Source organism: Stigmatopora argus, chromosome 15 (assembly GCF_051989625.1).
Source record: "Stigmatopora argus isolate UIUO_Sarg chromosome 15, RoL_Sarg_1.0, whole genome shotgun sequence".
Taxonomy (NCBI): Eukaryota; Metazoa; Chordata; class Actinopteri; order Syngnathiformes; family Syngnathidae; genus Stigmatopora; species Stigmatopora argus.
In genome coordinates, this window is record NC_135401.1 from 2,819,243 (window position 1) to 2,832,944 (window position 13,702).

At 46.9% G+C, this 13,702-nt stretch overlaps 3 protein-coding genes across 4 annotated transcripts in view; 2 read left to right on the plus strand and 1 right to left on the minus strand.

Moving 5' to 3' along the window:
* The window catches only part of rmnd1 (required for meiotic nuclear division 1 homolog), a 48,706-nt gene that overhangs the window by 24,626 nt on the left and 10,378 nt on the right, over positions 1-13,702 (plus strand). The gene's annotated exons all lie outside the window — the stretch shown is intronic.
* cpxm1a (carboxypeptidase X (M14 family), member 1a) lies at positions 165-8,245 on the minus strand. Its single transcript, XM_077621412.1, has 14 exons — positions 8,214-8,245; positions 6,925-7,220; positions 5,813-5,922; positions 5,599-5,738; positions 5,449-5,533; positions 4,552-4,702; positions 4,032-4,105; positions 3,844-3,967; positions 2,956-3,152; positions 2,708-2,887; positions 1,898-2,192; positions 1,093-1,232; positions 921-1,023; positions 165-857 (listed from the first exon to the last, which is right to left on the minus strand). Exons 1-14 carry the CDS (start codon positions 8,243-8,245, stop codon positions 547-549), a joined length of 2,238 nt encoding a protein of 745 aa, XP_077477538.1. The 3' UTR covers positions 165-546.
* Positions 8,437-13,464, plus strand: LOC144089420 (ubiquitin-conjugating enzyme E2 D3-like). Of its 2 annotated transcripts, none has more exons than XM_077620244.1 (8): positions 8,437-8,684; positions 8,757-8,958; positions 10,256-10,319; positions 10,390-10,421; positions 10,507-10,584; positions 11,189-11,294; positions 11,368-11,461; positions 12,738-13,464. In XM_077620244.1, exons 2-8 carry the CDS (start codon positions 8,935-8,937, stop codon positions 12,781-12,783), a joined length of 444 nt encoding a protein of 147 aa, XP_077476370.1. In that variant the 5' UTR covers positions 8,437-8,684; positions 8,757-8,934; the 3' UTR covers positions 12,784-13,464. The 2 variants fall into 2 exon arrangements, with proteins under 2 accessions (XP_077476370.1, XP_077476368.1); XM_077620242.1 differs by having other exon boundaries at positions 8,437-8,649.

The following is a 13,702-nucleotide window of genomic DNA, read 5'->3' on the forward strand; positions in this document are numbered from 1 at the left end:
CCAAGAATATTAAATTTTCCCGCTGACACAAAATTAAAAAAGCAGAGAACAATAACCAATTTTTCCTTCATTTAAAAAAAAAATTATAATGACAAGATTCACTATTTTCCATGTTAAAACAATTAAATTAATTAAAAACAGGAATAAAAATTTAAAGAAACGTGTTGAGGTTGCCCAAAAATCAGTTTAATAAAATAGAATATAATAAAGTAGTAAGTATTTTTATAACAATAAAAACTGAAAGATTTGCTAATCAATTAGTCAATTGATCATCTGCCATTGTTATGTTAGGGCTGAAATTGACATTTTTCGGGGAGGAAAGTTGGAATATATGGTTTTCTGTTGTAATTGTTTGTCTCGCCACTAGGCGGAGCCCTTCCAGAAAAGTTGCTCAGGCCAAGTACAGTAAAAGGAGCATTTTTTTTAATACTGGAATTGCATACAAAGTCAGACCAGCTGACACTCTCGGTGGGGTCCAGTGTAACACACAAAAATATATGTGTGCCCCTAAATATTGGTAGTTTTTAGCGCCCTAGACTTAGACCCTCACCCGGTCTGCCCCTCCCGCCGCGTCCTCTGGCCTTCTCGCCGCCGGTTGAGGGCCTTGGTGCTGGCGCGCAGCTTGCGCAGGCGGAGGGCCCGCAGGCGCAGCTGCAGGTCCTGCGGGATCCGGCCTCCCTTGGCCCGAATCTCCTTCAGGCGCCGCAACGGCGTCTGCGTCAGGTTGAAGTCGCAGACGGTGGCCTGCCGCTCCACGCCCACGCGGCAGTGGCGGGTGGCCGGGAAGTAACCCACGGCCCACGCCTCCACCTTGTAGTCGCCCGGGTTCAGCAGGCGCCAGTAGTCGCCGTCGGCGGCTGCGGGTCGGGCGACGGGGAGGGTGAACGGAGGACCGAAACCCCCGCCGGCGTGGGTCTTACCCGATCGCACGTCGTGCTCGTGTTCCTCCACCTTGATGATGGCGTCGGGGATTCCCTTCTTGGTGTCTTTGTCGCGCACCACGCCCTTGAGACCTCGTTCGATCTGGTTGGTTAGGAAAGCGGCGAGCGTCTCGGAAAGGTCAAATTAGCGAGGCGCGAGGAAGGCAGGCACCTGCTCCATGTAGAGGAGGAGGGACTCCTTGTTGTTTTCCCACTCCACGGGGAGCTCGCTGACGTGGGGGAACTTGTCGCAGGAGAGCTCCACCGTCACCTCCATGCAGTTGGTGTGCAAGTAGCTGAAGTCGTTCATGCCTGAGAAGGACGGGGCGGAGTTAACGTTCTGGCGCTTCAAATTAGACAAAGACCGCCGTAGTGTTTGCTTTGAGTTCAAAATGGTCGACCTGTTCCTTGGTTAGACTTTTTTGTAGGTTTGCGAGGATCATGGAGCTAAGTGGGGGCTCGATCTTTAAAGAATTCTAGCTCGAGCTAGTCAACCAAAATGGCTGACTTCCTTTGTCCTTTGGGCTTGACTTTATGAGACTTAAAAAAAAAGTTTACAAGGGGTCAAGCCAAGTGAAAATGGCTTTCTGGGCTGGAATTTTGAAGGAAAAATTGCCTCTTTGAACCAAAATGGCTGACTTGTATGGATTCTTGACTCTTTTTGTGAGTTTACCCATGGTTTGTTCACTTGTCTACCAAATTTCATGGCGTAGGGTAGCTTCTGGAGCTGGATTTTTTACAAATTCTAGCTAGCGGGAGTCAACCAAAATGGCCACTTGGAGCCAAAATGGCTGACTTACGTTGTCTCTTAGGGCTGGCTTCTTCATACTTTTTAGTGGGTTTACATGTCTATCGACGTTCATGGAGCTAAGTGGAATTGAAGAGAATTTAAGCTAGCGCTAGTCAACCAAAATGGCCGACCTCAGATCAGAAATTGAAGTGTTGAAGTGGCAAGTTGTAGGGGTGAGCGGACTAACTTCCGGGCACGTTGTGCCAGGCTCCGCCGTTGATGATGTTATTGCGCGTGCGGAAGTCCTCGTTGTGGCACAGGCGGCGCTCGGGGTCGGACATGACGGGGTTGGACGAGGCGTAGACGGTGGATAGCCAGCGGAAGAAGGCGTTGTCCGGGGTGGGCGTGTCGGCCTGCGGGGCCCAGCCCTCCGTGCCGTCGTACGGGTACGCCACCACCAGCTCGCCGCCGTGCAGGTTGGCGCCCAGCACGAAGGGGATGTCCTGCATCCAGCTGATCACCGCCCGTGTCTCCGGGGCCACCTGAACGCATCGCGGTCAGATAGCTAGCTAATCACTCCCGGCTAGCGTATCCGGGACCACCTGAACCCATCACGGCTAGCTAGCTAGCCGTTAGTTAGCTAAGCTAGCGATGGGTTCATGTGGCTAGCTAACCATTTCTGGCTAGCGTATCTGAGGCCACCTGAATTGATCGTGGTTAGCAAGCTAGCTTACCACTCCCGGCTAGCGTATCCGAGGCTGCCTGAACCCATGACGGTTAGCTAGCTAGCTAACTGCGATGGGTTCATGTGGCTAGCTAACCATTCCTGGCTAGCATATCCGGGGCCACCTGAATTGATAGTGGTTAGCAAGCTAGCTTACCACTCCCAGCTAGTGTAACCTTTGCATTTTCATGTCCACAGCTAAATGTTCGCCTCAGGGGAAAGTGACTCTTTTTGGCTAATAAAAAAAAACTGGACATTATTGCTATTGGCTTTAGAGTGTTAATAACATAAAGATGCTTTTTTAGCGGCATTTGCTAGCCTGCGCACACTTACCACGGCGTCTTCTTTAGTGTAGTACTCCGGAATGGGAATGTAGTGGTTGGGAACTTTGGACGGGTCCTGAGCCTCCTCTTGCGCGTTCCACAAGATGGTGTTGAGATCCGGGAAGTTGTGGTTGAGGTCGATCCATTCGAAGGTGAAGCGTCCCTCGCCCCAGCCGGCTAGCTCGGAACCCTGACCGAGGAAAGAAGGAAGGTCGGCCTGGATCGGACGCCGGCTCGCGGCTAATCTCTGGCGCGCACCTTGTTGTAGGCCACTTCGTAGCCGTCCGGGTTCATGGAGGGCAGGAGGTGAATGCGCGTGTTGGTGACCAGTCGCAGCACGCGCTGGTCGCCCGCTTTGTAGCGGCGGCACAGGTACTGCATGAGGTTGAGCAGCAGCTCGCGACCCAGGACCTCGTTCCCGTGCATGTTGGCCACGTAGCGGAACTCCGGTTCGCCTGATTCAAAGTGAAAGCCGTCACCACGGTTGGAGACTTGGCTGCCATTGACTGTGCCAGACGTCCAATTCATTGGGACCGGGAGACACTTGGTCTAAATGTTTGGGATATCTAAGTTGAGCATTCCTAGCCTAGCCGCTTTTCCGTTTAAATGTGTTCAATGTTGGTTTTGGTTCCCTAGCTTGTCCATTTTGGGGTTCGTATGGGTCACTTCCTGTTGATTTATGGGCATTCTGGGACTCATGATTTGTACATTTTGAATAATTTTCTGGACATGTGTTCACTGGACATTTCTTGTTGAAACCAGGTCACTTCCTGTTGCTTCTGGGTCACTTCCTGTTGCTTCTGGGTCACTTCCTGTTGATACAGGTCACTTCCTGTTCATTTTAGGTCACCTCACTTTTTTTAAGAAGGCATTTTTGGGTCAATTGTCAAAGGCAGGAAACTTTTTTGCTTTTGGGTCCCTTTTAAAGTTCATTTTGGGGTACTTCTGGGTCACTTCCTGTCCATTTTGGGTCAATTTCTGTTGATTTTAGCGCAATTCCTGGTCATTGGCTAATTATTCCATTACGTATTATCGATCTTCGAGTATCCATAGACGTTAGTCGGCGCTACATGGCTAGCAAGTTTGACCAAGGACTTTAAAGTTGGTGTCCACAAGAAGAACAAGAGTAAATAACGTAGGCCTCACCGAGTTCGTGCTTGCCCGGATTATCCGAGATCTCCATGACGTAGAGCTTCAGGCCCATGTAGCTTTTCCCGATGGTGTAGATGCGCGTGATGTCTGGACACTCCTCCGCCACGGATTTCATCACCTGCATCGGTCGAGGAGAGAACGTCAAGTGGGGGGCTTCTCCGGCAAAACCGGAGAAGGCCCACCTTTCTCATCTCCTGGTAGTTGTGGTGTCGGAAATCTAGGCGGTCTTTTGGAGTGGCATCTTCTTCCGAGCTTTCTGCAACCAATCCCAACACACGCCCGTTAGCACGCGAGCGGCGAGAGGGCAAGCGGCGTTCTGTCTTGGGTGGCTTAAGCGTAGGTGTGCTAACTGCTAGCTTTGGGCTAGGTTGGTGGTGTGCCGGCGGCCATCTTGGGTCAGAGTTGTTAGGTAAAGGGAGTTGTTTTTTTTAAGTATTCAAACATGGGTGCACTAATTTTTACAAGGCTTGGGTGTGATGAGATTTTTTTATGCTCTCCTCAAACCAAACCACGCCCCCTTTACGCCCTAAAACCAGACTCCCTAAAGGCCAGGGTCTTGGTATCAGCTGAACACCCCTATTTTTTTCCACATTTGATGGGAATTTTTTTGTTCGCTTTTTTTTTTGCCACCCAAAGAAAAGAACTCCAATTTGCCCCAAATTTAAGTTTGAATTTGGTAATGAGGTGGGCGGGCTTAGCGACCTCGAAGCTGACACCCAAGTATCTCGGCTCTGAGGCAGACCCCTCCGTCGGGGAACCACGTCTGCGGGTTGATCCGGATGTAACGTGCCACCACGGGGACGGGAAGCAGCGCCAGGACCGGAGTCTCGCCGTCGTTGTTGCCTACGAAGATCTGCGGGTGAGGGGGAGGCACCCGGAAAAATTAATGGAGAGAAACGCTGTGGGAATTTGAGAATTCATACCGCGAAGAGGCAGTTATTGTGCAATCCCTGCCGGCTCTCCTTTTGCGGCTTTGTGCTGTTTGGTGCAATTTTACCACTAGTTTGAGAGTTGGATTAAGCATTTGGGTGTCGAGTTTGTTTAACCCTTAGTGGTGTATATGTGGGTCATAAGTGACGTGCGTGTATTTGGATGTTTGATTGATCGTTTGCTTTTTGAATGAAAGAGCAGGGTTTTTTTGTAGGGTTTTTTGGTAGGTTTTTGTTCTTGTTGTTTTCCTGTGGTTGGCTGAATGGAAGAAAAAACATGAACCGCAATAAAAAGTTAAAACTCAAAAAAACGCTAAATGTGCAAACATGGAAAACCTGCAAAAATAGAGCCCCAAAAACTTAGACCGGCGCAACGGCAAGGAAATCCCCAAACCACCAAACGCCCAAAAATTGCGGAAAAAAAATCAACTAAAACACCTGACCTAAAAAGTGGCAAAAAAAAAACCCTGAAAATTAAAATAAAATAAAAAAATGTTTTAGAAAAATTGCAAAAAATGAATAAAACCGCCTGAACTAAAATAAATGAAAAAACTGCAAAAAAATATTGTAAAAAAACCTGGAACCTTGGGGAAAAAAAAATCACGAAACTGGTCACGTTTTCAAGGCGGATTTGGGGTCCAATGTTAATTCTGGATTTGAGGTCACTCACGGCATCTTGCGTCCCGTTCAAACTGCTCTGCCAGCTAACCGAGTCGTTGCTCAGCTGCACTTTGTAGCTGGTCACCCAATCGTATCTGCGAACGGCAGCAAAAGACGCTTGAGCTCGAGCCCGGCTCGCCCACCCCGCTAACCCGCCCACCTCCAGATGGTGTTGCGGCCCTGCAGGATGACTCCGGTGAAGCGGGTCAGGCGCAGGGCGTCCACCTCCAACCACTGGCGGGTGTCCGCGTACTCGGCGCACCAGGCGCCGTCGTACAGGTCTCCGTCCTCGATGCCCGACTGCAAACATTAGCGCTGGCATCTTTACCCCCCCCAATAAAACCGCATGGAACGAAACGGTCAAGACGGACGACCTGGATGTTGAGACGTCCTCGATGCGGACCCAGACCGAACCTCTCGAAGGAGGACGCTTGGATTTGGGTGTCGTCCACTTTCAAGGACTCCAAACCCAGAGGAGGACAAGCTGGAGGAACCACACAAGAAGATGACCTAGAATTTTAGCTACATTCCTTCATCCATTTTTCCCCAACAGGGTCGCGGGGGGGTGCTGGAGCTTATCCCAGCTGACCTCGGGCACCAGGCGGGGGGACACCCTGAATCGGTGGCCAACCAATCACGGGGCTTAAGGAGACAAAGGACAACCAATCATAGCGAGGAGCAATTTAGAGCGTTTGAGCAGCTAGCCTAGCGTGCAGCCGAAGCCCGTCTCGGGTTTCATGTGGAATTTGCTTATCTACGCATCTTTCATTGGTCCTCCCACTCCAAAAATTGGGAAAGTAGGCCCCTCCACGTCCCACATAGTTGAGGCGGGACGCGCTCCGATTACACGGCGCGCCGCTTTTAACCCCTCACTGGTATATCTTGAATCAGGAACGGGCTAACGCGGGAGGCTAACGCTAACTCAACGTCAATTGCTGTCAATGGGAGGGCAATGACTTCACTTTAGGTGACCACGCTGTTCAGTTTTGGTGCGTTTGTGGGTTGCTTTGTTTTTTTGGGCGGGGGGGTGGGCGGTCGCTTCCTGAAGATTTTTGGGGGTAATTCAAGAAAGTTTTGTGTCAATATACTCACGACTATTAATTGAATTTTTTGCAGGTCCAACTTGGTGATTGAAGTGAGTATTTTGGGGGATTCTTGAGTTACTTCCTGTACATTTTGGGTCACTTCCTGATGATTATTTGGGGCGACTCAAGACAGATTTTGTGTCAAATGGGTTAATCCACAGGTCATTTGGGGGCATATGTGGGGTACCCATTTTCAGGTCCATTTCTGTTTATTTTAGTGAAATTCGAATCATATTTTGGTCATTCTTTTGTTCATGAAAGTTTTAAAATACAGGGAACTTTTTTGTGGGCGTCGAATGCAATTTTTGCCAATTTTCAAAATACTCCAAAGGTTACATACATGATATTTACAGTTAAAGAGACAGTTTGTGTTTAAGTTGGGGTTTGGAGTTTGGTTCTACCTGATGCAAGTTTCTCCTTCTCCTCCTTTTCTTTGTCCTTCTTCACTTGCGGGGTCATTGTGCTGGGGGGCGGCGGCGGCGGCGGGCTGGTCGCGGGGCTCGACCCGGAGGTCACCCCAATTGGGGTCACGCCGGTGGGGGTCGCGTCGCTGAAGGTCACGGTCACATTTGAGGAGGTCACGGGGACGGCGGTCTGGGTGGTGTTGCCTCCGCTCGCTCGGAACGTTGCCGCCAGGAGGCCCAGAAAGATGAACTTTTCCATCTTGCGTCTTGTGGCTTGTGCGCCGGGAAAACCACTTATGAGGGAGAGCAAAAGGGGGGCGGGGGAAGTCAAAAGAGGAGGGGCCAGGACGCCCCAAAAAGGACTTTTCACAAAGAGGCATGGCAGCCAAACCAAAGTTTGTTATGAGTAGACGTCCAATCCATTGGGAGTAGGGAGGGCTGGCAGCTCATGAAATACACTCGGATTTGCATAATTGAGCCTCTAAAAAATGCAGTTTGTGGGGGAAAAAGTACAGTTCCACTAAAATATAACAGAAATGTCTTTTTATTTTTTCAATGACTCCATTCAGTTCCAATGGGCGTTATATTTTTACCAAAAATGTCTTCAAGTTGCCCTAAACTCAAAGGGATGTGGCCTTAGAAGGCCCAAAAATCAACAGGAAATGACCCCAATTTAACAATCATTTACCTGGTAAAGCCCCAAAATCAAAATAAAGTGACCTGTACATGCATGAAAATCACTAAGAATGTCTAATCGCCGCAAAATCAACAGGAAGTGACTCTGGAATGCTACAAAATTCAACAGGAAGTGTCAAGCCTGCAAAATGTGTGTAAGGTGACTCAGAACAAAGAGTAAGTTTCAACTTTTTTAATTGTGCCAATTAATTTCATTCTGGAAAAACTGCATAAACACTCCCTGATACTCTCGAAATACAAGTTCCGGGCCCTGATCGTGGCTTTCAAAGCCTACAAAAGGTTCTTACGGGAACCTTGCGGACTTTCCCGTGAGTCAAGTGGCGACTCAGCACTTTTTCAAAAGTTGGAGCCTCGGGCGGATAAGATTTGTTGTTGTTTTCTTTCTTTCTTTTCATCTGTCTTGAGCAGATTTTCTTCTTTAAAATTCAGGCATCTTCCTGTAAAACCCGCCCAGTCGCTTGCACAACACTCGGATGCAAAACAGCGAGCCGCCGCAAGCAAACGTTCACGGCCTAATCCGCATGACCATTGGCTCGTATTTCCCCCACTGCGCCGTCTTCTCATATCCTTAAGGTATGGGAATACCTCACCCTTTTCCTGCTTTGGCTTCTCTTTTAACCATATAAACACAAAATATAAATTCCATACACCAAATATAAAAAATATCACATTTATTAATATATCATTATACGTATGTGTGTGTGTGTTATGTTCTAGCTAGCTGCGACGCAAAATGGCCGACAAACGACGGCGTTCTGTCCCCGTTGACCTGGGACGCCTTTCTATTATCTAGTTTTTTTATGATATCTGTGGGCAAAATGGCAAGCATTCGGTGGAGTCGACCCGCCCCGGGAATGTGACGTCATAAAGGCTCGCTCGCATGCAGACAAGCAGCAGGCGGCTAGTGGTAGTTAGCTCAGCTCAGGACATCGACTCGACACGGGAAGCTTCGCGGTCCGCACCCTCCCCTTTACCGACCACCTCTACCCCGAGGACACGTTATTCGACGGGGACGACTAATCAGTGGTGAAGAATGAAATAAGCTGCTTCTAACCTCACTGGTTTGACTTTCCCCCCGGTCGCTTCTTTCTTTTTTTCGTCCCTTTCGGGCGCCTACGTAATTCCTTTTTTAGCTTCTTGGGCTAATTGCGTGCGCTCGCTGGAAACGACAAGGCCTCGGGCGTTGTGTTTTGGACGACACTTGATTCGGAGCGGAGGCCCCAGCATCCCGGCGTTACACGGCCGGCTTACAACGCTCGGATCGGCTAGAACCAACGGCACCATCACCGGCGGCGGCACCCCGACGAACGGATGGCTTTGAAACGGATTAACAAGGTGACGTTTTGTGGTTTGACAACCTCAACCGCTCGCTCGTTAGCCCTGGGCTAGCTCGTTAGCTTTGGCACCTATTTCCCCGGTTAGCCAAACATTACGTCGCGAAACATGAGCGTCTTTCTTCACTAATTGTTTTCTTTCGACTGACATATTTTTTCAAACACATGGGCGAGACTTAATACGGTCTTTTAGCCTGGGCTAGCGAGTTAGCTTTAGCCTCTTTTTCCCCGGTCGCCTATCATTACGTCGTGAAACATGAGCGTCGTCTTTTTTTGTTTTGGCCGACATTTGTTAACATTGCACACAACACTTAATTCGAGAGGAAACTGTTTTAAACGTTTTAATATGATATATTTTAGCTTATGTGTCGTGAGCAAGCTAGTGACTCAGGAGGCCCTCGATATAGCAAGGCGCTTATATAAACACGTTGGCGCTAGCACAGTTGTTATAAAGTCTTATTAGTTTCGTTATCGTGCTCTTTTTCTGTGTTTAAGATCCTTAAACTGATTTTGCAACAGTCACAGGCGGCGTCTAACAAGAAACCATGAGTCATAATTTACGTCAAAAGCGTCGTGAAACATGACTGGTATGTTGCTGTCGATGTAATCACTCGCTCAACATGGCCACACCAGACTGCTTTTCCAATGACAAAATGGCTATTAATCGTTCGAATGACTGGGAAATTATTATTTTTCTCCCCCCCAACAATGTTGAGGAGGTCGGGTGGGGCCTACAACCCACCCGACTATTTGTAGCACCGCACAAATGGCTGAAGGTCTAAAAATAAACGCCGATTCCATGTTTTAGTCTCAACTGACTTGAATTGGACTGCAAGGATTGACATTGGGGTTGGGCAATGCTGTATTTTAATCTTATGAAGATTTATAATTGGTAGGCTTTATTTTATAAAAGTACTGCCCTCATCGTTATCATGGGTGTCCAAACTTTTTAAATTTCTTAGGAATGCTTGGAAAAATTGACTGATGCTAGAGCGAAGTTGATATCTTTCACCAAATAGAGAGTCGGTATCGGTACTGCTATCTTGCGTCAAACATGTTGGACGTATACTAGAGATAAGTGGCCATCTTGGTTAGGTTGACAGGTGGTTGGAAAGTAGATCTAGAAGTGTAACGATTGCGTAACAGCACCGTTTTCTTTCTTGGTACTCGCCGATGTCATTTTATTGCTGTATCGGTTCCATTGCGGTACGACGCTAATACGAAAGTTCTAAAACACGACACTCGGTTTAGCGCCTGTCCGTCAGAAGTTGACGCTGTTTGCGCGAATCCCGTTTCAGGAACTTCACGACCTGGCTCGCGACCCGCCCGCGCAATGTTCCGCCGGCCCAGTGGGCGACGACAGTAAGTTGGCATGGAGGCGACCCGCCGATTTTTTTAAAAAATGGCGTGCTAACCTTTTTTCTTCCCGCAGTGTTTCACTGGCAAGCGACAATTATGGGCCCCGTAAGTCACAAGTCCATTATTATTATTATTATTTTTAATTCTCTTACATGTATCCTTCTAACATCCACTTAAAATGTCCTTTCAGAGTGACAGTCCATATCAGGGAGGCGTTTTCTTCTTGACTATCCATTTTCCAACAGACTACCCCTTCAAACCACCCAAGGTAATTTCATCAAATGAAGATAAGTCTAAAAAAAAATGTTCGTTGTTGCCGGTGATCAACGGAAATCATGTTATTTTCGGGAGACACGGAATTTAGAAAGCAATAGTGGGGCAACAAAATCTTGTTTACCAACTCATCAATTGACACGTCATGTGTCATTTGTTTGAAAGGTTATTTCCTTGTTTTGTTGCATTGACATGAAAAAGCTTTGAGTTCTCAGCGGACAAAAATCCACTATTAATACATGTCAAATTCCACTTGACACTTGTACTTAAGTGTTTTTTTTCATACATCACATAGACGTCACTCAATATTTTGTGGTTAGTTTTAAAGCTCTGTTGCTAAAAGTTAGCATTAGCACGTTTTGTTTATTACTGCGTTGTATTATTATCGTATTGTTCTTTTTGAAATGCTTCACTTAATTACTACCTCAGCAATGTTTGAGTTTATTATTTTTTGCCGTCTTAAATCCATGCATGTTCTGCATAATTAGTATGTAATAGTTTTTAAATAAACCTCTAACATGAACTTTTAGCTTTTGCTTGCACTATTTTTTTAAGGATGGACTCTGTTGCATGTCTGATGGTGGCTTTTTGTCTGGCAGGTGGCGTTCACGACGAGAATCTACCACCCAAATATTAACAGTAACGGCAGTATCTGTCTGGACATTCTCAGATCACAGTGGTCTCCAGCACTTACTATTTCCAAAGGTGAAGCCCCCCGCCTTTTGCGATGGCGTTTTCCACCATCACTGACACGTCGGTCTTCTTTTTTTTGCTGTAGTTCTTCTCTCCATTTGCTCGCTGCTATGCGACCCCAACCCAGATGACCCGTTAGTGCCAGAAATCGCACGAATCTACAAAACAGATAACTCCAAGTAAGTCAGGGGGTACACACACGTATACACACAGCTAGGCTAGGCTTAAAACCGTCAGTAAACGTTGACTTTGGACTCGCAGGTACAATAAGCTAGCTCAGGAGTGGACGGCCAAGTACGCCATGCTTTAAAGCCCCCGTAGTGGGCGGGCGGGGGGTAAGGATTGAAGGCTGCATCTTGGCGGGCAACTCGCGTTGATTGTCATGTTTGTTTAAAAAAAAACAATCGGGGTACACACTGGTTTTAAAGTTTTTTTATTTTTTTTGGGGTGCCATTGAGGGCGATGGGCATCCATTCGTCTGAATGCGGCGAACTGAACAGAGTTTACAGCTAGTAGTCCCTCATTCGCTCGCTGCCAGGTTTCCCGCTTCAAATGGATTGGATGTCTACCACCCTCAATGTCAGCCATTGAGTTTACGAGGCTTTTGGGACTTTGTGAGTTTTTGGGAATGACCAGAGGCCCCTCAATTTTTTTTGCACGTGTCTAAACCGTATGCGATTGTTGCTAATGCTAGTTACCAATCGGCAGTTGGCTTACTCAAAGATGCGCCCGTCGCCCTTCCTGAGATGATCATCATCATCCAAACATCCTGTTACTGTAAATTAAAAAAATATATATAGCTCCTAGTTGTCCATTCCATTTGAAATTGTTTGAACGCCAGGTTTTGTCAATGACAGGCAACAGTAGATTGATGTAGTAGTCTTATAAAAAATAATCAGTATAAGCTACTTACAGCTCACATTTGAATGTCAATGCATTGACTTTGAGGGGAACATTGCCCCTACCAACATGGCTGCCTTAAGGCCATTTGGCAGTCCCAATGAAAGGTCTTTTTACACTTAAATTGAGTTTATCACTGGTTGACGTCCAATCCATTTGAAGGTCCAGCACCGTCACAGGCAGATGATGAGTACGCTAGTTCGAACTTTATTGAAAAGTCATTGCTTGGATTTTGATAGGAAGTTTGCCCATACCATCATGGCCGCTACTATGCGACCATTTTGATTGTGGCAACAAAAGGGTATTTTCATACTTGAATTAAAGTAAGTTAAATGGCTAATCCGTGTGAAGTGGGAGGTTGTCGGCAAACGAACGCCATTTCGCTCGCCGCCTCCCCCTGCTTGAAATGGAATTGCCTTTTTTTAATCGGCGACGAGTTAACAAAGCTTTTGGGATTTGCGACCACTTTTTGCGCATGACCGGGTTTTCCTTTTCTGCACGTGTCTGACTGCACCGTATGCTATGGTTGCTAACGCGACGCTCTTCTCTTTGCAGGTACACCAAAATGGCAAAAGAATGGACACAAAAATATGCAATGTGATGGAGAGAATTAATGTTCCGGTGGTGGTGGGGGGGGGAAACGCATTTCTTTGGTCCAGACTGAAAAGGTTTCTTTCTCTTTTGGGGAGGGGGGATTCCTCACTTGAATCCGTTTTTGGGTTGTTCAACCAGAACATTTTCCACGCCCCTTTTCTCGCCTTGACTCGCGCGCCAGTTTCGTTCCCAAGGGCGCCCGGCTACAGTTGTTTGTTTTGGGTTTATTTTTTTCACCTCCCCTCCCTCCGTTCTCCATAGTTGACGAGGCGCATGCACCATAGAAGCCGTTAATCAAGTTCGAGGATTCGTTTGGCAATGATGAAAAAAGACTTTAGCTTAGGATGCTGTTAGCGCGTTCCAAACCAGCATCGCAATCTGGGGACAAAATAGAAAGTGGCCTCAATGTCTATATTATGCATGTTAACACACAAAAAAAAAAAAACCATTAGGAAGAATTGGGTTCCCCTTCCGTGGCGCTTGACAATTTTTTTTTTCTTCCTCCGATTTCTAGAAGCCACTACTAGTGATGACCGTTTGGCTTATGCCCCCCACCCCCCCACACACACAAACACACCCACACACAAACTGTCTTCTTGTAGTGTATCATGTTAAGCTAACAGTTGAGCATCAACTCGCAGCTCTTGTTTTTAGTTTTCCCCTCCAATAAAATTACTTCAACCATAAATGGGATGTTTTTTTGCCAATTTACATCAATTAGCGATAGTGGTTTTTGTTCCGTCTACTTGTCATTCCAGTTTAACTTTCAAATCTTCAAATTTTAAACATTTCATTGGCTCTTCCAACCCCCACAAAAAGTAACCCCTATTTATAGTCAATTCGGACTTGCAAAAAAAATTGTTATTTTTAATATAATGCACTTAAATTGCTCCAATATTAACAGCAAGTGACCTTAAAATGCTCCA

Bases quoted from the DNA above. Each gene is read 5' to 3' on its own strand.
- LOC144089420 (XM_077620244.1), top strand. From the start codon at position 8,935: ATGGCTTTGAAACGGATTAACAAG. The intron at 10,585-11,188 runs GTAATTTCATCA...TTTGTCTGGCAG, and splicing joins ACCCCTTCAAACCACCCAAG to GTGGCGTTCACGACGAGAAT. The intron at 11,295-11,367 runs GTGAAGCCCCCC...TTTTTGCTGTAG, and splicing joins AGCACTTACTATTTCCAAAG to TTCTTCTCTCCATTTGCTCG.
- cpxm1a (XM_077621412.1), bottom strand. From the start codon at position 8,245: ATGGTTAAAAGAGAAGCCAAAGCAGGAAAAGG. The intron at 3,968-4,031 runs GTGGGCCTTCTC...CGACCGATGCAG, and splicing joins ACTACCAGGAGATGAGAAAG to GTGATGAAATCCGTGGCGGA. The intron at 2,888-2,955 runs GTGCGCGCCAGA...TTCCTCGGTCAG, and splicing joins ACGAAGTGGCCTACAACAAG to GGTTCCGAGCTAGCCGGCTG.